The sequence below is a fragment of the Plasmodium vinckei genome (assembly GCF_900681995.1).
Source record: "Plasmodium vinckei vinckei genome assembly, chromosome: PVVCY_09".
In the NCBI taxonomy this organism is placed as follows: domain Eukaryota; phylum Apicomplexa; class Aconoidasida; order Haemosporida; family Plasmodiidae; genus Plasmodium; species Plasmodium vinckei.
Window position 1 is genome coordinate 1,262,330 of NC_051301.1, and position 25,166 is coordinate 1,287,495.

Below are 25,166 nucleotides of genomic sequence, written 5' to 3' on the forward strand. Positions count from 1 at the left end.
ATACCTTTTGTCATATATGAGTTATAATAGATATACATAATATATTTGTTTTATCATTTTGACTTTTAAAACACCGCTTTTTTACATCATGAGATTCAAAGTAGAATTAAAATTCCTGGGTGGATTAGAGAGCTATTTAGAGGATAAATCTAAGAATTATGTCACATTGGAAATCGATTCAAAGGAGTTTAATTTTGAAAATTTAATTGCTTTTATAAGAGATAACATAATACAAAAAAAATTTGTTTTTTCAGATTATGATACAGTAAGTGGAGAAGAGAAATTATGTAAAGTACTAGTTGATAATAAGGAATTTTCTAATTATAATTTAAAAGATAAAGCCAAAATAAAACCAGGCATAATTGTTTTGGTTAACGAATATGATTGGGAAATTTTGGGAACATATTCTTACCAAATTAAAAACGATGACAAAATATGTTTCTTATCAACATTACATGGTGGTTAAAGGAGAAAACAAATTAAATAATATGGAATATAAGCATGGGCATAGGGATATGCATACAACTGCACATACCGATATGTATATATTCATTTGATTTTTTTTTTCATGCATGCTGAAAAATATATATTTACTTGTTTTTTTAACGTTATCTTTTTTATTTAGAGTTTGATAGTTTGTCTTTTTCATGCTTTGTTTTTATTTTATTTTCATCTAAATTAAAATAGAAACATTGGCATATATATTTTAATGCTATTGCTTATAAACAAAAACATGGACATTTATTTTTATAATTCTATACAAATGATATTTTTAATTTTAACAAAAATGCGAACGAACCATAAAGTAAAAAAATAAAATAAATTGTGTTTTATACACTTATATAATGAGCTATATTTTTTATTAGTGCAAATTAATATTATAGTTTTTTTTGTTAATGAGATGAGAATTCTTAATTATATATGTGGAAGATCATTACGAAGCAGTGGAGCTGCTCCCTTAATATATAACCCAATTCAAAAGTTGTTAATAATTTTAGCATCATTGTATATTTGTTTATCTGTTCTATCATGCTGTATATTTTTATTTCCAAAGGTGTCTGATTTGCATTGTTCCCCTCTAGTTGATTCTCTTTTTAGCTTTTACTTATCTATGGGTAATGATAAAATTGTTTAAAATATGTAGTTATATATATATATACATGTAGAATCCTTATTCTGCCAAATATTTTAATTTTTTTTATTATTTTTTGGTGATATTTCAATGTTTATACTTTTTCATATTCAATTACACTTTTATAAGGTGCATCAAATGTTATGGCCCCCTATTATTCCATAATTAGCTGTAGAGAATGGGGAACAGAAACTGAATGGGTAATAGTTGCTATTGTTACAGCTGTTATGGCTATTATTGATGTTAGTTCGAGTTTTTATGGTATTTATTTGTTGTATACTATAATTGATATAGTATTTACAAACATTACGGGTATGAGCGAATGTACTTGTTACAAAGCCATTATTTTTTTTTCATCAAATGCTTTTTTAGTTGCTCTTCATTTGATTGTTGCTATTACAAGCATAGTTGTATATTACATGCTTATGAAAAATATTGATAAACAATTAGAAAATAATAGAAACATTATATGAAATATACCAAGCTTATTCATGATATATTTTAATGTATGCTATTTATTTTTATCATTTTTTGTTTTTTTCGTCCTCACAATTTCCGGCACACTACACACATTGGTGCGAATATAATAAAATATGTAAGATTTTTTACTTTGAAGTTTTAATATATCATCTGTGTTTCATATTCATTATTTTATTAGTAAAATTATTATTTGTCAAATATATAGAATAATATTGTGTTAAAACAAATAAAAACTGTCTTTTGTGTTTTTTTTTTACGAAAAAATATTTGTGTTTATATTTTTAAAAACATAAATAATACAAAACAAACAATAAAAAGTGTAATATATATATAGTAATAATACTAGTAAAAAACGGGTGATGCATGTATATATTTATCTATAGGTATGTGAGGTATTATTCATTTTTTTTTTCTTTATTTATAGAGTCTGTCATAATAAGAATTAAGCCTATAATGATAAACACCCCTCCTAAAATCCAATAAGCATTTCTCTGTTCATGGAAAAATATCACTCCGAATATAGCAGTAAGAAAAAAATTAAAAGAAAAGTTAAAGATGGTTGCCAAAAAAGCTGAATAATGCTTCATCAGTATTACGTAATATTTAATCATTAACAAATTAAATATAATAAATAAAAAAAAATATATTAATCGTAAGAGAAATTCTATAATCCATGTGGCATTTATTAAATGATAATTTTGTTTAAGAATAGAAATATCTGATGCTTTTTTAAAAAAGGCAGAAGCCAATGTTCCACATATACTACTAATAAGGGAATTGGTTATATTAGAATTATATATTTTTTTAATCACTCTATATATATCCATTTTGTTTATTTAATATTAAACTAACATTAGTGTGTAGAGGAGGGAGTCTAGATATTTGTATAATCCTATATATATACATAAATGACTTATTTTGATGAATTATTTCCCATAAAGATTGTATTTCTGATAGATTGGAATAATTTAGCATACAAATTGAATATAATATCCTTTTTATAATTATATATATTTAATGGAAAAGTAAATCTTCGAGAATGTGGTTGTACAGAAAGTATATCAGACGCTAACTTTTTTGAAAATTTTGGTTTTGCTGCTATTCTTTCTTTAAATAGGTGTACAAATGAATCTAATAATATATTACAAAAAATTAAAAAAAAAATTTCCTATATATGTTTTTATACCAAGTATACACATGATTACATATATTTATTTGTCTTAATGCAATAAGAAACGGAAAATAACTCTTAAAACAATGAGTGAAATATATAAGTAGATTTACACCAATTATACAGTTCCTACGTTTCATATTTATTATCTAATTTTTTATACCAATTTCATCTTGTTTTAAGGATGTAAGGGCTTCAGCCAATTTTATAACTTTTTTATTTCCAGCTTGTTTATTCATTTGCTTAAATACGATAAGTCCGTTTGTAGAAAAATAATGAAAGAAAATATTTAAAAGAATTAAATATTAGCATATTACCAATATGCACATAATTATATAGTTACAAAAATAATATTAAGAAAAAAGCATATAATGTTAAATTAAAAAAAAAATTATACAAAATATTTCAGATATATATTACATAATAAACAAAAATAAACAAATATTTATAAAGAAAATTATGAAAATTAATTTCCAAAATGGATAATGTACTGTGAACATATCAATATTAGTTCCAAAAAAAATACATAAAAATAGATAGTAATAATAAAAGTACACAAGCGAAAAACAAATGTAAATATATATTAAGTTGGAATAAATGAAAATAGAAAAGATGTATAGAAAATAATACATATAATCATAAAACATATAAACACATAAAGGTATAATGGCATAATTGTATAAGGTCCCCTCATATATGTTTTATATCAAAGAATAAAAAGTGAAAATTAATTATATATACACACACAAATAAGTTATATATTTATTTTGTAATTATGTGAAAACATGAAATATTTACAAATTTTAAAAACTAAAAGTGGTTATAAAAAAAATAAAAAAACGAATATTAATAGTATATTTTTATACTCATTAAATGGTATAAATATAATACGATGTATAATACGGATATAGCACAAATATATATCCAAGGTATAGAAAATTATAGGCAATTTTTTACCCTACATAAATTAGGACGTTCTAAAAGAATTTACAAAATTGAGCTCGTGTCTTTGGAATGTTTACAGCTCGTATCTTTGTTCGTTGATTTACTATTACCAAAATATTTTATATGACGACTTGATTTTGGTAATGTAGATAAATGATCAGATTCGGATATTGTGGACAATACTATAGATCGTTTTCTAGATTTTCTATTAAATATGTAGTTTTTATTATTTATTAAATTGAAGTTATTAGATGTATCAACCTCTTTCTTATCAGTAATAATATAAGATTTGACATCTTTATAAATAACCCTAACAGATTTATGAGGTTTAAATTTGAATCTATTTCTAAATTGTTGTAATAAAAAATCTTTAAGTGTTTCTGAGACATTAATTTTTCCAGGTACTCCATTACTTTCCATAAGATTACCAGTTAATACATCTATTCCCCATAAATCATATCTTAAGCGGCCTGAACCAATAACTCCTCCTACACATGAACCATAATGCAATCCTATTCTCATATTTAGATTGGGTATACACAACTTTTCTCTTATTTCTTTTATAATTCTTATCATTGAATATGCCATTTCTAATACTCGTTCTGTTCCATCTACTGGATCATAGTCATTATTATCTTCAGTTACGGGTTCACTTATTGCAACATATGCATCTCCAATTGTACATAATTTATATAAACCATATTTTGTACTATCATTATCAAATCTCGCAAATAATTTTTGTAACAAGGTTAAAACTTCTGAAGCATCTACACCATTGGCCCATGAAGTAAATCCACATATATCAGCAAATAAGAAAGTAAGTCGATCATGAGTATATGCTAATTTTAATTTGTCTTGTTGAAAATCTTCAAGAGCATGTTTTGGAAGCATATCATTTAATAAATCAGTTGCTCTTCTTTCTGTTTTTTTTGCACTTTCATTTGCATAAAATGTTCTTCTATCTATAGATTCTTTACAATATGTTGATATTAAATTAAAAATAATATACCATGGTATTAATAAAACTGTTGAATCTGTTGTTATCGTTTTTACTACACTAGTGGATATAAATGTTAAAGACATTGTAATAAACAATAAGTCTACTAAAATGCAAGTTTGAAATAACATTCCTGTATTATGGTGTAAAATTACCAAATAAAAAAATAGTTCAACAGTATCATGGGTCATCCATATTGTTTGTGAAGTTGAATTGTCCGTCTCTGAGTTTGTCCATAAGTATGCTATAGAAAAAGCACATGCAGCAGATATAAACAATAAATTAAGAAAAAATATCATCCATTTTATATTTAATAAAGACGAGACTTCGGATCTAGTTCTATAGTGGAACAATAGCCAGACCATGAAACCGATATAAGTATATACAGATCTAACGGACCAGTATGCAAAATAATTAACTTTTAATGTTTGTGTTGCTCTTTGATGATCTACAAACATTATAGGAACGATACTTGAAATTAATGTTTGTATAACAAATGTAACTAAAAAAATGATTAGTGCTTGCTCAATTGAATTAATGTTAGATTTGTTACTGTAAAAATGAGCTTTATACTTTGCTTCTAAATTTTTATCACTAAATTTAAGAAATATCCATTCCCTATTTAACGAAATAAAATTTGTCGATTTGTTCTGATACAATTTTCGATCGTCTTTTTCATAAGCGCTATTATTAGTATAATTTTTTTTATGTGCTAATGTGTTTTTTTGTTTAATCCATGTAAATAATTTCGGTATGCATGAAAAGATACAAGATAAATTAAATATATTAAAATTTTGAATCATTTTATGTTTTTCTGGATCCTTTTTATCCTCTTTTCTCATGTTTTTTAAATAGTTGCGTCGTATATTGCTTAACATTTGATGATATGCTACGTGATTTACATGATCTTCATTAATACAGATATTTGGAGAGCAATAACTTTCATGACAATTATTGCATCTTCTAGCACATAATTGGATATTTTGATAATCTTCTTCATGTGTATCTTCAATTTCTTTTTCTGCTGATAATACATAGCTATTTATACTATGCCTATTAAACTGGCGAAGCATATTATTAGAATTAGATATGATATTATTATTTTGGCTGTATTTTTTAGATGTAGGATTTACATATTCTTGATCTTTTCTTATAATGCTATCATTCAAATAATACAATGAATCGTTAATAGATTGTTTTCTTAAAATATTGTCTATATCTTTTATCTCATCAGTATCATTATTATTTTCAAAATATTTATTTACACTTTCTGATGAATCATTATTAAACCCATTATTTAATAAAGCCATGCTAAGAAGTTCCTTTTGATTAAGTTGGTGTCCAATTGCAGTACTTATTTTAAGGTTTCTAAGTTTTATGATATCATAATAGTTTGTATTTACATCTCTTATATATTCATTTGGTAATTTATTTAATGACAGATCTTTTAGATTTACATAATCTTGATTCGGGTCTTCTGAATTTATATAATTATTTTCCTCGCTATTTATTGTTTCATTTAAGTTATATTTATTATTATTTTCATTTTGATTATTGCTTTGGTTTTTGGTAACTTTGTTTGAATAATAATCAAATATATTTTGAGTTTGTTCGTAATTTGCTGTATCATTTACATCAGTATGATCAAGATAAAAATCAGATAGGAAATTATTTTTTCTATCTACATGTTCATCTGTAAATGGATAATTTAATCCAATAACGGATGTTAACAGATAAGTAGCCATCGTTCCTTTCCCTTTAACTTCAGTTTCTTTTTTTTCATAAATTAATGTTTTATCATCTTTAATTAAATCATAAGTTGCTTCAGATATATGTATATAATCGGGTTTTCCAGTTGTTTTCATTCGAGAAGCAGTATTAACCGTATCACCAAATAAAGCATATTGTGGTTTTTTAGATCCCACAACTCCAGCAATGATTCGTCCAGAATTAATACCAATTTTTACTCTAATTCTCGTTGGTCTCCTTTCTAATGCATTATCTTTTTCTATATCTTCATCATTTTCATCTAACTGGTTGGTTTCTGATGAATTTGCATTTTTAATCATAAATTTGTTTGTTTCATATTTAACATGGCTACTTACTTGAAGAATAGATAAAGCAAAATCAATTGAATCATGTGCATCTTCTTTAGCTTTATTTCCATTATTATCATCAGAATGTTTTTTTACTAATCCACAAGCAGCTAAATATGTTTCAAAAACCGTTTCAATTTTTGTACAATTAAAATGTTCTGTGCATTTATCAAAACATAAAAACAATCTATCTAACATTTCTACTAATCTGGTAGGTTCAATAGTTGCAACTATATTTTGAAATTCATAAATATCACAAAAAATAATTGTAACAGTTTCTATATCTTCTGCTTTTAGTGATATCGGAATTCCTTCTTCATTTAATTCTGAATAAATCATTTCATCAACAACAAATGGTGGAAGCATAGTATTTAATATTTCTCTTTGTTTTCTTCTAGATGCTTCAACAGAATATTCTAATAAAAAGTTCTTTCGTTGGTTATATTCAAGACGATAACCAACAAATCCTACAAAAACATCTACGCCGATAAATAATGGAATATAATGAACTAATCCTTTTACATCTAAAAAATTATCTCCTTTAAATCTAATAATAAATAAAGCTAAAAAAATAATATTATATATTACAGCATTAACAAAAGAAAGCCTCAAAATAACAAATGTGTATAAAGGGAAAAGAACAGCTTGAAATACTCCATCAATATGTGTAATAGAATAACTAACAACATGATGTGCAATTATTAATACAACTACCGCACTAATAATTTTGTTAAAATTTTCTATAAATATTTTAGGAAAAAATGTTGTAAATGTTGCAACGCCTAATGTTAGTTCTAATAATACGGATAAAATTAATATAAATAAATTAGCAGATGAATTTTCTATTATATTCCATGATTCACTTAATAATAATTCTAATTTCCATATGTATATAAAAAATATTCCCAATAAAACAAATATAAAACGATACCAAGGAATATACGTTTTATAAAATTTATTTTTTTTGTGTATTTGAAATCCTGACTCTAATTGCATATCTTTAAATGCTAATGTAAGTCTGTTTATTAAATTGCTAACTTTAACGATTTCTTGTTGTGTATTCTCATCTTGTTGTTTCTTTTTATTTGTTTTTGCATTATTATTCATATTATTGTTATTTGTATCACTTAATGTTTCTTCACTTGTGTAGGAAAATTCAGAAACAGAATCATTAACGTAAAATTGGGGTCTATTTTGTATGATATTATAATTTTTTTTATTAACATCTGATGGTTCTGGTATATTTTCTATACGTTCATTATTTTTAAAAAATACATGTTCTTCATTAATTTGAAAATTTTTTCCTTGTGGCAATAAATCTATTAAGAATGTATTTTTAAATGGGTTTAAGCAATTTTTCATTTCAATTATTAAAGATTCATCGATTTTACCATTTGGTTTTATTTCTTCTTCAGATTTTGAATCATCATAAGTATTTTCATCGGTATAATAATAATCAGCACTAGTAGTTGTATCATTATTATAGTTTATTGAATTATTGCTAATTAAGCTTTTTTTACGAGATTTATAAAAATCATTTTCTGTATCTAAGTTGTCTAAATCTTTATGTAATGTATTACTATTACTGAGATAATTGCTATATTTATTTTTTTGTTTTTCATCATATTTTATCTCATTAGTTTTTTTTTTAATATTTTTTTTCTGATTTATATTTTTCAATTGGAAAGGATATATTTTATTAGGTATCTCTTTAAGATCATTCGTATTTTTTTGTGATTCTATAGAAACATTTTTCATTTCGTTACCCTTTTCATCGTTTGGATTTATATTTTCATCTTTTACATCTAAATTTTGATTTTCTATTTTATTGTCTTTATTTTTTTTATTTTCATAATTCCTATTAACAGAATCCTCATCAAATTCCATAGCATGAATGCTATTTGTTGATAAGACAATATTTCTTCCATTTGATATATGTTCTTCATCATGTTGGATATTATTATTAAATTTGTATTCATGCTTCTTTTTTAATGTCTGATCATTAAAATTTCTAGGACCATTTGTTTTATCATTCGACTCGAATATATTTATGTTTACATAGGAATTATTGTTTTTATAACTTTTTTCTGATTTAATTTCTATAGAAGTGTTATTATTCACTTCATTTTCAAAATTACATTTGGCATTATTAGTCATTTTCGGTTTCCTTCCAAACTTCTTTTTCAATTTATTTTTGATTTTTTTTAAACTTAGAAACTTTGATTTACCGGATATAAAATGTAAATACTTGTATTTTACATATTTTTCTTGATAGTATTCAAATAACCAATGATTAACAACATTATATATATTTGGGAAAAATAATGATTTTGTAAATGTTATAAGCATATAACATATAATACAAGTAGTAAACCATAGAAATAGGAGTACATATATGGGATTCCATAGAAATGTTTGTCTGAAAACTTCTCTTATATATTCATTAGACAAATATGCTATACATATAAAAAGTATTGACGGGAAAAAAACAAAAAGGAAACAGCCACAACATGTTATTAATATCGATGGAGACCATAAAGATCCTTCTAAAAAAAGTCTGAAAATAGAAATTAATAAACAACCAAGAAAACAAATATTACCAAACGTATTGATTGTAACGACTTCACCATTATTTAAATGAGAATTTTCACTAAGTGCTGCATATGAGAAAAAGAAAACTACTAGAGAATAAAATATTGCTTCGAATGCCCAAGATAAAAATTTTAATATACTCATATTATACTTTCTTCTGCTTAATGCGTAAAATAACGGAATATTATATAGTATATCATAATTAAGATTATGTTGTAAAAACATATAATAAATTATAGGTATTAATACCCAAAATATACTAATTAATGTATGCAATAATTCTGGGTATATTTTTACACAACTCCAAGAAGCATAAGATTGATAAAAAAATACTGGTAAAATAAGAATTATATTTTTAAAAAAACTCCAATATAAAATTATACTAATACTATATAAATGTTTAGACCCATATATAAATAGCAATTTCCTTAAATAACAAAAATTTTTAATACAATAATCTGAATAACCAGCCGATATAATACTTTTAGATGTCATTATACTTATTCCTATATTAGCTTCTTGAATCATAGCAATATCATTTGCTCCATCACCAATAGCTAAAGTATTTGGTCTTGGGGACAACCTATTTTTTATCAACCGAACTATAAATGCTTTTTGTTTTGCAGTTATTCTACAAGCTATAACAGCATCAGATGTGCATGCCATATTAAGAAAATATGTTTGTAAATCATTATGATTTAAAAATGTTTGTAAATTTTTTCCATTTATTAACAGACATATTTTTTCATGAGGTTTTTTTTCTTCTTTTTCCAATTGAAATAATTCATACAAAGCAGTACCTTCCCTTTTTAATTTTTTATAACTAGTATTTTCTAGCATTGCATGAAATATTTTTGTATGAGAATTTAAAAAATTGCATAAAAATGCTATGTGTAAAGAATATTCAACATTATCTCCCGTCAACATCCAAATTCGAACACCAGATTGATTTAACATTTCCATTGTATTTGTTACTTTTTTTTGTAGTCTATCTTTAATACCTGTTATACCAAGATATGTTAAATCTTTTTCTACATGATTAGCAACATCTTCTAATTTTGTTTCTTTATTATATATAGACATGCATGCATCGTCATACATTTTTTTATATTCCATAGTTTCTATTTCATTTAAATATCTAAATGCAAATACCATTGTTCTTAAACCTTTCATTGAAAATTTTCTCAATTGTTTTTCTAATTGTCTACTGCGTTCTTTAAATTTGTTTTTTTTCTTTTTTTTCATATATAAATTTTTATCCTCCGAATTATCTTTAACACCGTATTCATTATTTTTATTGAACTGAAATTGTGGTTTATAGATTTTGCTTTCTACACCACTTTGATAGTCTTCCGTTTCGTAAAATTCTGATTTTAGAGAATGGTCGGATATATATTGTTTTGTAGATTTAATGGTTCTTTCCCCCACTTCAGCACTATAATATTTATTCATTTTATTATATTTTCTGGAGTATTGCTTTTTTTTTCTTTTTTTTTTTTCAAAAAATTTGCTATGCTTTAAATTTAATAAAGATAAAATAGAAGCATCAGAACCCTTAACATATAAAATAGAACCCTTAGTCATATATTCTGGTTTGACAACAATTGACATTCTTCCTCTTTTATTAGTAAATTCGTTAATACCAATAATAGTCCAATTATAGAAATTACCATCGATTTCAACACACATAGTATTTTTATTTCTTAATATAAGTCTGTATCCTAAATAGCTTGATGTATATATTAAGCATTCTTCATCTAATGAGGTTGATTGATATTTTATAGAATCTAGATATGCATTATATTCAGAACCACCGTTATCTGTTGCATTCGTATATTTAGTTTTATCTAAATCGTCATATGTTCCTGTACTTTTATTATCTATTTTGTTACTTGGATAATCTTCTAAATCTGTTTCATGTTTTTTATTATGAGAAGATGATACTTCTGAATTTTGATAACTTAAATTATAAGATTTATTTTTGCAATTTACGCTTACAAATTTGTCATCAGAATAACTACTTAAAGACATCATTTTTTCTTTTGATATTCGTTTGAATGAAACTGTACTGTGCCTTTTTTGCGTCCTGTCACGTTCACGATTTTTTCCTGTGTGCATGATACTTTTATTTCTGGTAAAATTATAATAATTATTCCACATGTTTGATTCTTCATCTTCTGTTTCGTCTCCTTTTTTATTATTTTTTTTTGTCTTTAGATTTTCCTCTACTACATTATAATTGTCTTGACTTTTATCCGGTTTATTTTCCATTTTATTTTTATTAAAATATTTATTAAAAAATATTTGAAACGTGGATTCTTTTTTTATCATATTATTTTTTTTATTTTCATTTTTTAGACTATTTTGTGTACTGTAATCATTTGTGCTTGCTTTGAACCGTGCCCCCTTTCCATTCAGAAAAGCTTTATTTATACTATACGAAAACATTTTTGTATTATCAAAAATTAAAGAATTATTACTATATTTTTTTTTGTGCCTAATAACTCGCCTCATTTTTGACTCGTAAGTGTTTTCGCGAGATACATGAGAACTTATTTCATTATTTACTTTACTTATATCAGTATATGTATTTTTTTTTAATTCATTATTATACCTTTCGAAATAATTAGAACTTATTTTAGAATGTCTTGAAGAGTTATGCGCTAAATTCTTATTTCGAATATAATCAAATTGAATATAAGGGACAATAGTGTGACATAATGTTATACATTTAAAAAACTCTTCGATATAATAGCTTCTCCAAGTATTTGAGTTTAAATCTATAAATATTTTTTTGTCATTAAATTCGCATCGAGTCTTTGTCATTTCTGGGGTCATATTTGTTCTAAAATTTTTGGGTTTTGGATACTTATGTTCCATTAAATAGTTTAGATAACTTTTATTGAATATGTAGGTTTTATTTATTAATTTATTTGTTTGATCGTTTTTAGAATCATCATTTTCATCGTTTTTATTTACTTTCGTTTTATTATAATCTAAATGAATACTATCATCATCCATAGCCTCATTTACTTCTGAATTTTGATATTCATAAAATGAAGCATCAGATGAAGACTTATAATAATCTGATATGGAAGTAGTATCTGTTTCTGAAGATGAATCAGATGACATAATTGAAGAATCGTCTAATGATTGACTACTATCAAAATAGGGATAACTTATTTTTTTTCCATCATTAATGTTAGATGTACAATCTGATTTATAATTAGACATATTTTTCTTATAAGAATCTTTTGTATATTCATCAAAATTAGTTTCGTTAAATCCGTGATGATCCTGAATATTTTTCATTAAAAACTTATTATATTCATCGTCTTCGGCATCTAAATTAGTATTAAAATATTTATCATTTGTAATTTTTGTATCGTCATTCATTTTATTTTTATCCATATTATTGTCTTTATAAATGTTTCCTTTAGTAGTATTAGGTATATATGTTTGATCAGCATCAATTTCTTCTGGATTATTTTTTATTTTTTGAATTGTATCATTTGTAATATCATTAAATGTATTTTCTTCATTTAATGTGATTCTTTTTTCAAATTGATCTACTATACAATCCCTATTTTCCAACTTAGTATTATAACAAATGTTACTTTGATTAGAAAAAAATATTTTATTTTTGTTTCTACTTCGATTTTTAATTCTGCGAGGTTTTCCATACATCCTTCCAGCTATAGAACATATATTAAAAGACATTTCATTATTTGTTAATGTCCCAGTTTTATCGGTAAATATAAAATCAACATTTCCTAAGTCTCCATGCATATTTGAATTTAAGCAAATTCCCCATCCATAAAAGTTATCTTTTAGTGATTTTTTCTGACTTAATGCATATTTTTTAATATCATTTTTTAAGTTTACCATTTTTGAATTAGAATTTTTTTTATTAAAAAGAAATGGAAACAAATATTTAAAGATATTAGTTTTTTCATTTTTTATTGTATATTTATTATTGATACTAACACTTTTGGTTATCTTAGATTCACTATCTTTAGTTGAAAAATTGTCATGTTTATTTTGAATATTATTATATTCATCTTCTTGATTATCGTGTATAACACTAATTTCTTGAGCAATTTCCTTTTCTCTAATATGTTCTTTGTATATATTATTATTTTTTTTTGAATAAGACGGGTTCTTTTGAATGTTTTCAATTTCATATTGTTTATGCATTATGTCATCATCATTGTAATTAGAAATAGAAGTTGTATTGTTATTCGATTTTTTTGAAAAGGAATAATCATTTGTATATTTATTTTCAGGGATGCAATAGCTTTCTTCAGCTGGCATTTGATTACAAATAGCATTTGATGGTGGTTTTGAATTAGTATGATTACTATCTTTTTTATTAAACTGATTTTTAAACTTTACAAGTTTATCAAATGTGCTTATAAAACTTTTTTTATTATATGAATACGTCTCCATGTTATTTGAAGAATTTCGACTTCTAGATAAATTTCTTAAATTAATGTTATTTAAAAAATATGTATATTTTCTAAAATAATTATATGATTTTCTCGTTTTTAAATCGGTTATGTCATAATTATCATCTGATATCAATGGTTCTGATGTTTCATTTTCAAAAACACAGATTCTGTTATCATTTTCTATTAGTATACTTTGCATTATAGATATTAAATCTATGGTTATTAAAACACTGATAGGTATTATATTTGAATATAATATAATATATTTCATAACGAATTCCAATAAACCATTTGTAACTGTTATTAATAATACGTCTGTTCCGTGTTTATATTTACTATCATCAGTCCATTTGCATAATGTTGATATAAAAACACATAAAAATACAAAAAGAATCGTAATAATAGTATAGGTATTTAATTCGCTATTCACATATCCAGATTTATATGTATTCCTTAATGTATTTTTCATAATTTTTGTATCTACTCCTGTATATATAATAACACCAAATACATAATCTGTATTTTTTATATAAGACCCTTTAAAAACAACATTATTAATTGATAAAGATGTAGCACGAGGATGTGCATCTAATTTTAATGATCCATTAAATGATTCCATATTCATATTTGGCTTTTCACATGTTATTCTTCCTTTAATATTGCATACACTATAGACAGATGATTCATTTCGGGTTTCATTAACACAATATTTTTTTTTTAGATTAGTTTCTCCGTTTACTAGCGATGTTTCAGCATAGACTGAGCCATCACTATTATTACAACTTAATAATATAATATCTGCAGGTACTTGCTCATTTTCTACCAAGCGTATAATACTACCTACAGTTAAATCCATCCATTTTACTACTTTTAAATTAGAAGTCGATCCATCTATAATATGGCATAATCTATTATTTATTTGATAATCTATTTTAGACCTTCTTGAATCTTCATACAAATTTTTTATTATAGATATTATTATAAAAGATAATAACAAATATATCGATGAATGTTTATAATAATATAAATGATCTGATAATATTTGGAAAGAAGGAATATATTCTAGTAAGGATATTATTAAAAACCATAGATTTGGTAAGCGTAAAAGTTGTTCATATAAAATTCGAAAAATAAAAATATAGGATCCATATTTTGTTGATGTTATTTTATTTGTAGGGAAACTAAATAATTCATCTATATCAATCGGATTTATTTGAATTTTTCGAAAATCCCATAATGGTTGATTATTTGTATCTTTATATAACTTTTGTTTCTTTTCTATCCAAGCAGCTTCTGCTGTTGCAAAATTATTTGAAAGTTTATTTTCATTGTTATCCTGATTTTTCATATTACCATTGTTAGAAAATAGTTTACTTGAACGCTTTGCTTTATACCTATTATTTGTTTTTTCATTTCCTTTTTGCGTCTGCATCTTTTATATCTTTATCGGTTATTAGTATTGTTTCTTGTTTGCATATATGGTTTATCACTTATCAATTATACATAATTAAATACGAGTTTCGAATATTCATATGTATTTATTTGGTAAGTTTAAATATGCGGATATTATTAATTTACAAAAAAAAATTGAAGGGGTAGTAATAGGGGTAAGCAAGGGGAAAGAATACACACAGAAAAAAAATAGTAATCGATATATGTTGTAGACTTTCTGAAAATGCATATATTATATGCACACGAATATGTGATCGCACACAAACTATTTAATACAATATTGTTTTTATAAAAAAAAACAATAGTGCATACAAAGGTATGGATAAAACAAACACAGACACAACTCCTTTAGAGGGTTGAACTTAAAAATTGTAATCATTTTATAATAAAACAAATAAAAGGAAATAATTTGTATGTATAATAATACTTATACTATATATAAGTATCAAAACATATTCAATAATACATGTTAATTTTAAGAATGCAGAAAGATATAATTTAAAAAACTCATTTCTTTATGCATAATAAATATATTAAATAAGTGTGATGGGTGTGTGTAATATATTTGTGACAATTATACGTAACTTGGATAAACTAATGAAAGAACATTTTTTATTTAATAAAATACATAAAAATAAATAAATATACGAATAAAATACATCGAAAAAATAAGAAATATATTACTTCAAAAGTTACTATATATATAATGTGTGAGTAATAACATTTAATTTGGATACACTATGAAATCGGAAAAACGTACACAAAAAATGGAAATTAGGATAATATAATAAAAAAAATAATATTTAAATTTTATGTATGTCAATAAATATTATTTCTTTGAAATAAATATTTGATTATATATATTTTTTATAAAACAGACATACATATGTGTAAAATATAAAGTATGGATAACACGCATACATACCATAATGTAATTTTGTTTTTATTTAATGTATCTTACACATGTAATTTTTTATTATTTCTCATTTAATCGTTATACAAATCTTGAAAAATAATATGGAAATAAATAAAATTAAATTAATGAATAACAAAGTTATGGTTATATACATATTTTTCTTTTCCATGGAAAATAATATACACACTGAAAAAGAGAGTATATTACTCATATTTTTATCCAAGTTAATATTTATGTAAATTTCAAAAGGCATGCACAATTATTGAATCCTTTCTAAATAATAATTTATAAGAATAAATTACAACAATTTGCTAAAAACAATTTACCAAATCTTCTATCTTATTTTATATTAATTTCTTAACTGCATTGTAAAGAAGATAATATGCATACGCTATTGTAAGAATATATGTATATTCCTAAAAATTACATAAAATAAATTAAAAAATACATGTATGTATACAAATTCTACCATGCTATAATAATGTTTATGCGTTTTATTAATACAAAAATATATGCTTTATTTGCCTTATAAAATGAATAACTAATATAAATTTAGAAAAAAAATAGTAGCGTACATATCTGTGTGTGTATAATAAAACTACCGTGGTTTAGTATTGCTTAAAATTGATAAACTTTATTTAGATTTAATTGGTATTCTTATTATGGTATTTTACATTGTTTTAATGGAATACATATGTCCGATTACTCCATAAAATACAAACTCAATCGTATGGTTAATACAACATTCTAACAATTTATTACTTATTAATTTTTCCTAAAATAAAAATTACAACACATTTTGATCATTCTATAATAAATGAATAAATTTGTTCCTCTACCATCTTTAGCTTTATAAGAAATATATGCAACCATATTGAGAAAAAGGTATGTGATAGGAAAGACATAAGGAAAATATTAGAAATGAGTAAGAGTAAAAATAGTATATGTATATATATATGGCTTAGCGAATAAATGGTGGATAAAATAGCCTATGATATAAGTATTAACTTTAGTCTACACCTGGGTGAACAATACTTATAATATGATTTGCTTTTATCATAAATGATGGCTATACAAAATGAATATAAATGTTGTATTAATTTTATGAGTTTATATCACAAAATAAAACAATTTGATATTCCGAACAATTATTTTAATATAATTGCCATTTATTTTAAGGGTTTATGATCAATATGAAAAGAAGAAAAAGAATGGGAATATATGGAATAGAATTATGATTAATCATTTAAAACGAAAAAATGTGAAATGCATTTTCCTCGTATTCTAATTAATCGATAACAACTATAATAGAAATATTAAAAGAAAATACAAATGCTCTAAGTCGCACATTGCATATTCTTTGTTGTATCAGTATATAAACATATATATTCATAAAATTGTTGGAGTTTCATTTTTATAAAATATTAAAAAATATATCTCTATAAAACTTTTTGAATAAAAATTTTCGGTATAATATTAAAATGTAGGATGATCTAAATGTTTATTTTATAAAAGCAGGACTATAGTTGTATTTTTTTTATTGCCTTATAATAAATAAAGTTTCGAATTATTTATATATTTAATTCAAAGAATAAAAAATTATATAATTCCTGTAAACAAATTGCATAATTTAACATTTATGTTATTTAGTTTAAATAGGGTTAATGTAATTGTATGCAATATAGCTATCCTGAAAACAGTGTGTAATATTAAGCTTTAAGCTGTTTATGGCCTAAATATACAACGTCAAATTTTATTAAAAACCTATATATTGTGATATCCATCCAAATATTTATAGCGAATTATTATGATAAAAAAACATTAAAAAAGAAAAGAAAAAATAAACATTTAACCATCTATACTCAAAAATATATATTAATGTGTTTTATGTGGAAAATATAAATATTTAATTTTACATTAATATGCATATATATAAAGGGGGAAACAGTAATAATAGTTTTACAAAAATTATACATTATTCTTATGTCTATAATTTAATAGCAATACGAAAAAAAATATATTGAATGTGTTCCTTATTAATTATGAGCTTAAAAAAACAAAAAAAACAAAATAAGATTAAGTTTCCATTTTATATATATGAAACATGCTTAAGCCAATTTTTTACTGCTTTGCCTATTTTATGTGCGTTATATATTGGGAAAACATTTTTGAATATATTATTAAATATAATATATTTTATATTAAAGTATATAATTTTTTGTAATTTATATATTTATCATAAAAAGCATTAAATAAATATTAATAATACAAAGCTAAAACATAATTTATTTGAATAATTCGAAAAGTATATAAAACTTTTATTTTATTGTTTTTTTTTGTATTTTTTCACGTACACAGGATAAACCATAAAAAAATACCTACATTGCTTATATGCATATATATAATAAATAGCGACATACTCATAATATAATAATTATGAGGTACATGTGTTTGTTATTCTAAAAATATATACGTATATTAATTAATTTACATATTTTTTATTGCATGAAATTTTTTTTACATATAAATAAATTTGTATAATATTACAAGTTACAATATACTATAAAAAATAATAAGAAAATTTATGAGGCAATATGGAATATTATTATTTAATGTGTTGCTCTTGATTACATTTTGCAATTAACTAGGGCACTTTAAGCTATATATTAATATTTATATTCTTAAGATTTACAATATTTTTTGAGAATTATATTAAAATATTGTATATTATTCATTATATATTTATAATTTTTTTTCTATATAATTATATATACTAATGAATGGGAAATGGTACATGAATATGTATATTTCCATGATTTCATATTTTTTGTAGTTTTTACAATTGATGCTTAATTATAATTAATTATCTTTTTTATTTTTTTCACAAAAAATACAAAAATACTATAAAAATTAGCAATAATATTTTGTTTGAAAACAAAATACAATATTGTATTTATTGAAGAATATAGCAACTTTTATAAAAGAAATAAATGTTATCTCGATATTTTTGAAGTGTAAAGAAAAATAAGAAAGGTAAAATGAAATATGATAATATGAGTAGAGATTTATATATAGAATTACTATCTCCATACATTATATGTGCGTTGTATTTTATGCTATATATTTAGCTCGTACTACATATACTTTTATGGGTTATAATAATATAACGAACAAAAAATATATTGTTGTATCCATTTGAAATATACATTTTGATGGACAAATATGTCCTACAATATTTCTGTGTGTGTGCTATTTAAAATGTAAATATATGCATATAGATTCATTAATGTAAAGAAATTTCACAAACCCATATATTGTTTATTGAAAATGACGTATATTTGTGCATATATATTGGCTTTAAAGAATTGTTAAACATATTTTCAATTTTTTTTTTCTGTTAATGTGAATTTTAATAGATGGGAGCATATTTATCAGCACCGAAAACGAATAAAGAGTCCATGGATGGAGGGAACTTAGAAATTGACCCAAGTAGGTTTGGGTTATCGTGTATGCAAGGATGGCGAAAAAATATGGAAGATAGTCACATATGTTATAATAATATAAAAGTAAACGAAATAGAAGAAGTTATTTCTATTTATGGTGTTTTTGATGGGCATGGTGGCCCTAATGTTTCAAAATGGATTTCATATAATTTTCATAGAATATTTGTAAAATGCATAAAAGAAGCTAGCGATGAAATGAAAAAAAAAAATTTAGATAAATCAGAAAATTATAAATTAAAACTTATTAAATTAACACTTGAAAAAACATTTTTAAAATTAGATGAAGAAATGCTTTTAACAGAAAATCAAGAAAAACTTAAAAAATATAATGCAGCAGCACAAGAAACTGAAGAATCTGATTCGAGAGAAAATTATTTATATTCTATTTTAAATGATATAATATCAAAAAATATTAGTATTAAAGCTGTTGAAAAAGATGGAAAGAGATGTTTACAAGTTGTTTATAATAAGGATGGAAATCCTGTTGAAGAAGGAAATGGAGAAACACCATCAACATCATTAATGGAAGATGATTATAATAATAAATCAGGAGATATATATGATGACGATGATAGTATATTAAAAGATAATATGAATGATGATGACAAAGAATTAGAAACAAAAGAAAATGATAATGAAAAAAAAAATGATGATAATAATTTAAAAAACAATGATACACCTACAGGGGAAGTAAATAATAATATAAAGGGAATAAAATTGGAAAAAGATGAAAAAAGTGAAGATGATACAAATCAAATAAAAACTGAAGGTTCTGATAATATTAATAATGAAAAAAGTGATATACAAAGTAAATGTAAAAGTGAGGTAAACTCTGCAGATACTAATGCATCGAGTTCGGTTAAAGAAGAAGATAATAATGAAAGCACCGGTATTAATACAAAAAGGCTAAAGAAGGATATTGATAATGAAACAGACAATAATATTAAAGAGGAAGATACTATAAATAATAATAATACTGAAAATGTACAACCATCAGCATTAACTTATGATAATTTGAAATCCTTAGGAGAAATGACAGAAGCAGCAGAAGCTGAAAATAAACTTAAAGGAAACTATAATCATGCAAATGGTGTTATAAATGGCATATTAAATTCATGTGATGATGAAAACTCACTAGATTTATATGGAAAAGATCATATAGAAGAAGGTTTTTCATATAATGAAACAATAACAAATGTAATTGATAATAATATAAATAATAATAATGAAAATAATAATGAAACTAATGAAGCAAATGATAATAATGATTTATATTCCCCTGATGAATTAAAATTATTTGAAAATTATTATTCAAATGATTATGAAGATAATATAGCATATAGTTGTGGATCAACAGCTATAGTAGCCGTTATAATAAAAGGCTATTTGATTGTTGCTAATGCAGGGGATTCAAGAGCCATAATATGTTTTAATGGTAATTCATTAGGCATGTCAACTGATCATAAACCACATTTAGAAGCAGAAGAAGCTCGAATTAAAAAAGCAGGTGGATATATAGCAAATGGTAGAGTCGATGGAAATTTAAATTTAACTAGAGCTATTGGAGATTTACATTATAAAAGAGATCCATTTTTATCCCAAAAAGATCAAAAAATTTCTGCATTCCCTGAAGTTACTTGTGTAACATTAACTCCTGATGATGAATTTTTATTTCTTGCATGTGATGGTATTTGGGATTGTAAAGATGGACAAGATGTTGTTGGTTTTGTTAAAACCCGCTTAGAAAAGTTTGAAGAATTACCTGATAGCCCTGCAGATTTAGAAGGTAATCAAAACAACAATTCAGAACAAATAGATACAAATAATAATACTACTAATAATGAAAATAGCACTTTAAAAGATGAATCTAATGTATCAAATGATGCCAAAGCAGAAGAAATTTCAAACTCATATGATAAAAATATTAACAATGATAATTCTAATATTGAAAATGAAGATAATTCTATTGAAAATCAAAATAGCTTTAGTGAAAATAGTGATAACAGTTTTGAAAAAGATACTAATAGTAAATATGATGATTCACCTATTATTGAAAGAAAGAAATATGATAAATTTAATAAATTATCCCAAATATGTGAAGAATTATGTGATGATTGTTTATCAAATAATTATAAAGAAAATGATGGAATTGGTTGTGATAATATGACATGTTTAATAGTACAATATAATCCATTATATAAGATGCATACTGAGAAAAAGTTTTTAAATATTGATGATATAGAATAATTAAGGATTGAAAAATAGTCCAAATGATACAAAAATATCATACAAATATCGAGCTAATATACATATAAAAGTATACAATTTTGAATATCTTCATCTCTATATTGTTTGCAAATATAAATTCATACATTATGGTTAGCAAAACAATTATATATATATTAAATAAATTTGTTAAATTGGATTTCTTATAATGAGAAACAATAAAGCATATATAATTTATATAAAAATAATCCTAAAATATATATTGTGTATATTTTTTCTATTAATTTTTTCCTTTTTTTTATAATTATTTAAGACAAAAAATTGAAAATTTAAATTATGGGAATACTTTCATATTAATTTTTTTTTAATATATACGTTTTATTACATATTTCTCTCATTCATTGTATTACATACAGGCAAATATATGCATATATACAACTTTTCTCGGTGTATTTATTTTTATATATTTTTTTTAAGGTATTATTATTTTTCATAATATAATATATTGTTTGTGATATCATTATAATAATAGTTTTATAGTATTTACAATTTATGTGGTTATATATGTAAGGAATTATGCATACATATATTAATGTACTGTAGTACATATGCATGCACACTTACATGTAATATATGAGTATGCTACTTTGTTAGAACACGAATATATATAATTATATTTCGAAAGCATGTTGTTATTGTGGTGTGATATCATTCAATAAATATCAATTATATGACAATTTCATCATATATTTTTTATTACAACACAAATATTTTATCATACAACTATTTTATTAATAACTATATTGTATTTTATAACTTAATTTAATTGTCAATATATAATAAAATATTAACATTCCCACTAAAAATAGTTTTTGTAAATAAAAATAATTATATAAATGCAATATGTGTATGTACACATGTGGAAGTGCATACATAATTTGCATTTATAATAAATCAATATGTCTATATGTGTTTATTAAATATATAATAAATGGAATGTATAATTTTCAAGAAATTTATAAAATGCTAAAAAGGTTCAAAAATACCCATATTTTACTAAAAAAATATCAAACTATGTAGGATTAATAAAATAGCGGTTTTATGTAAACAAATTTGACTCCTTTGATGAGGTTAAGAAGAATGTCAGCATTTTTTTTAATTTTTCACTTAATTCATCATCATCTATACATTCTTGAAAATCTGAAAAATAGTAAATAAATCATAAAATATATTTATTAATAATAGGATAAGAACATAAAATGAATGTATACTCAAAGGAATAATAAAACTCAACAAACTTACCTAATATATTTTCGTAAATAGATTGAATGTCTATATTCCGTGTGTATAAATGAATAAATATATTATTAGAAATGTATGAATTGTTCATAAAAAAAAGTGTTATTAATATTACATCCGTTAACTGATATGTGAGATATCCTTTATCACACAATTCTATATATTCAAGATTTTTCTTGCAATCTTCATCAATTTGTATATTCAATTTTTGTAGGTTTTTATTTATTAGCAATTTATTTGTTTCTTTTTTTTTTTCATTGATAATTATATCAGAATATTTTTGCCTGATTTCTAATAGACGAATAATTTTTTCACATTTTTTTTCTCCAAATTTATTTAGAACTCTTCCAAGGGATGTACCAGTACAATATATGCATAAGTTGGAAATTATTGTAATTATATTTTCTTCAAACTCTAGTGTATTAGTTTTACTTTTGTTCAATGTTCTTAACATAAATAAACAGAATAAATATTTTAGACCACTTAATTCTACAAATTTATTACATATATCTTTGTTGGTAAGTACAATAGCAAAAATTTTTAAAGAAGGGAAACATAAAAATTTCCTTTCACTAAGTAATTTCAACATTAATTCTAAGCCATCAGTGCTTTCAAATACTTTTTTATTTTCATTTAATAATAATAAATTTCCTAAGGCTTGAAAACAATTAAGTAATATTTCTTTTTTATTAATATTAGGGGGATCTTTATCCTTAAACTTTGAAATGTATTTTAAAATAAAATTAAAAATAGAAATAGTGTAATAAAAATCATCGTAGACATTTTGAGCAAATTGATTAATCCTTAAAATAAGTAAAACTAATATTTCACTTGCATATAATGAATTTTGATCATCACTTTTTATTTCATTATTAATTCTTTTTAATAAAAAAAATAATAATTTAGAATTAGTTAATAGATCATTTTGTAAATTGTTTTCAAGTTCAAAAATGTTTTCAAAAATATTCAAAATCGATGAAATAGCATTGTAGTATTCTTCACTTTCCCCTTCATTAATTTTATCTAAAGTATTTATAATAAAATGGCTTAGCTTGTTTTTGGTCAAATAATCTATTAACATTAAATTTACACTTTTATCTAATTCGTATATATTCGAAGGATTCGTTATTTCTTTAATTATATCAATAACTTCAATAACTATATCATTATTAGGATGGTTTAATAAATTAATAATATCACTAAATATATCACTTTCAATCATACTTTTATATAAATTTGTACATACACTTAAATTTTTTATATTAACTAATATTTCATCTAAATCAACTTCACTAGCTACCCATTTTTCTGGTTTATCTGGGTGTTCAATTCTGTCTCGTTCATTATTACTTTTTTTTTTTTTTAAAACCGAAGCTAGTTTTTTTATACTGTCTTCGTTTACACATTCGACCTATACATAAAAAAGAATATGGAAATAATATCAAATAATAATTTTAATAAAAATAAAGACCTTATAAAATTTACATATATGTATTTAATATATTAGCATATGAATAATATGTAGTATACAGGGTAAAGAATGTAACATATTTAGACTGTTCAAATATGCATAATATACATATATTCCTCTTACATTTTCAGCTTGTTTAAGAATTTCATCAATATCAATCTCATCTTCATCGCTAAGATCCATATCAACAATTGAATAAATATTACGTATGCAAAATGGATGGATATAAAGATGTACTATATATTTTATAAGCTAGTAATGCTAATAATGATAGCTCTTTATAATATAATATGATTATAGTTATATTGGTAAAAGGAAAAATATAGTCGCCTTTTTTTATCCTTTTTATTGTTTTTAAATTGTATGAAACTCCAATAAAAAGAGAAATATGAGCAAATATATAATATAATTATATGTATATATTGTTATTATGTA

General features: G+C 23.2%; 7 protein-coding genes across 7 annotated transcripts; 3 read left to right on the forward strand and 4 right to left on the reverse strand.

Annotated features, from left to right (window-relative positions):
• Positions 1-88: 88 nt before the first annotated feature.
• Positions 89-687, forward strand: PVVCY_0903670 (ubiquitin-related modifier 1, putative; the record flags this gene model as incomplete). Its single annotated transcript, XM_008626702.2, has 2 exons — positions 89-461; positions 626-687. 2 exons carry the CDS (start codon positions 89-91, stop codon positions 685-687), a joined length of 435 nt encoding a protein of 144 aa, XP_008624924.2.
• A 214-nt stretch (positions 688-901) lies between these two features.
• On the forward strand, positions 902-1,605 carry PVVCY_0903680 (conserved Plasmodium protein, unknown function; the record flags this gene model as incomplete). The annotated part of the gene is made up of 2 exons (XM_008626703.1): positions 902-1,115; positions 1,262-1,605. 2 exons carry the CDS (start codon positions 902-904, stop codon positions 1,603-1,605), a joined length of 558 nt encoding a protein of 185 aa, XP_008624925.1.
• Positions 1,606-2,007: 402 nt separating this feature from the next.
• Positions 2,008-2,439, reverse strand: PVVCY_0903690 (conserved Plasmodium protein, unknown function; the record flags this gene model as incomplete). Its single annotated transcript, XM_008626704.1, has 1 exon — positions 2,008-2,439. The coding sequence occupies one exon, from the start codon at positions 2,437-2,439 to the stop codon at positions 2,008-2,010; it is 432 nt and encodes a 143-aa protein (XP_008624926.1).
• An 86-nt stretch (positions 2,440-2,525) lies between these two features.
• Positions 2,526-3,022, reverse strand: PVVCY_0903700 (uncharacterized protein; the record flags this gene model as incomplete). The annotated part of the gene is made up of 2 exons (XM_008626705.1): positions 2,526-2,743; positions 2,947-3,022. The coding sequence occupies 2 exons, from the start codon at positions 3,020-3,022 to the stop codon at positions 2,526-2,528; spliced, it is 294 nt and encodes a 97-aa protein (XP_008624927.1).
• A 748-nt stretch (positions 3,023-3,770) lies between these two features.
• PVVCY_0903710 (guanylyl cyclase, putative) lies at positions 3,771-15,296 on the reverse strand (the record flags this gene model as incomplete). The annotated part of the gene is made up of 1 exon (XM_008626706.1): positions 3,771-15,296. One exon carries the CDS (start codon positions 15,294-15,296, stop codon positions 3,771-3,773), a length of 11,526 nt encoding a protein of 3,841 aa, XP_008624928.1.
• A 4,352-nt stretch (positions 15,297-19,648) lies between these two features.
• PVVCY_0903720 (protein phosphatase PPM2, putative) lies at positions 19,649-21,982 on the forward strand (the record flags this gene model as incomplete). Its single annotated transcript, XM_008626707.1, has 1 exon — positions 19,649-21,982. The coding sequence occupies one exon, from the start codon at positions 19,649-19,651 to the stop codon at positions 21,980-21,982; it is 2,334 nt and encodes a 777-aa protein (XP_008624929.1).
• Positions 21,983-23,060: 1,078 nt separating this feature from the next.
• On the reverse strand, positions 23,061-24,914 carry PVVCY_0903730 (beta-catenin-like protein 1, putative; the record flags this gene model as incomplete). The annotated part of the gene is made up of 3 exons (XM_008626708.1): positions 23,061-23,161; positions 23,264-24,671; positions 24,855-24,914. The coding sequence occupies 3 exons, from the start codon at positions 24,912-24,914 to the stop codon at positions 23,061-23,063; spliced, it is 1,569 nt and encodes a 522-aa protein (XP_008624930.1).
• Positions 24,915-25,166: the final 252 nt, after the last annotated feature.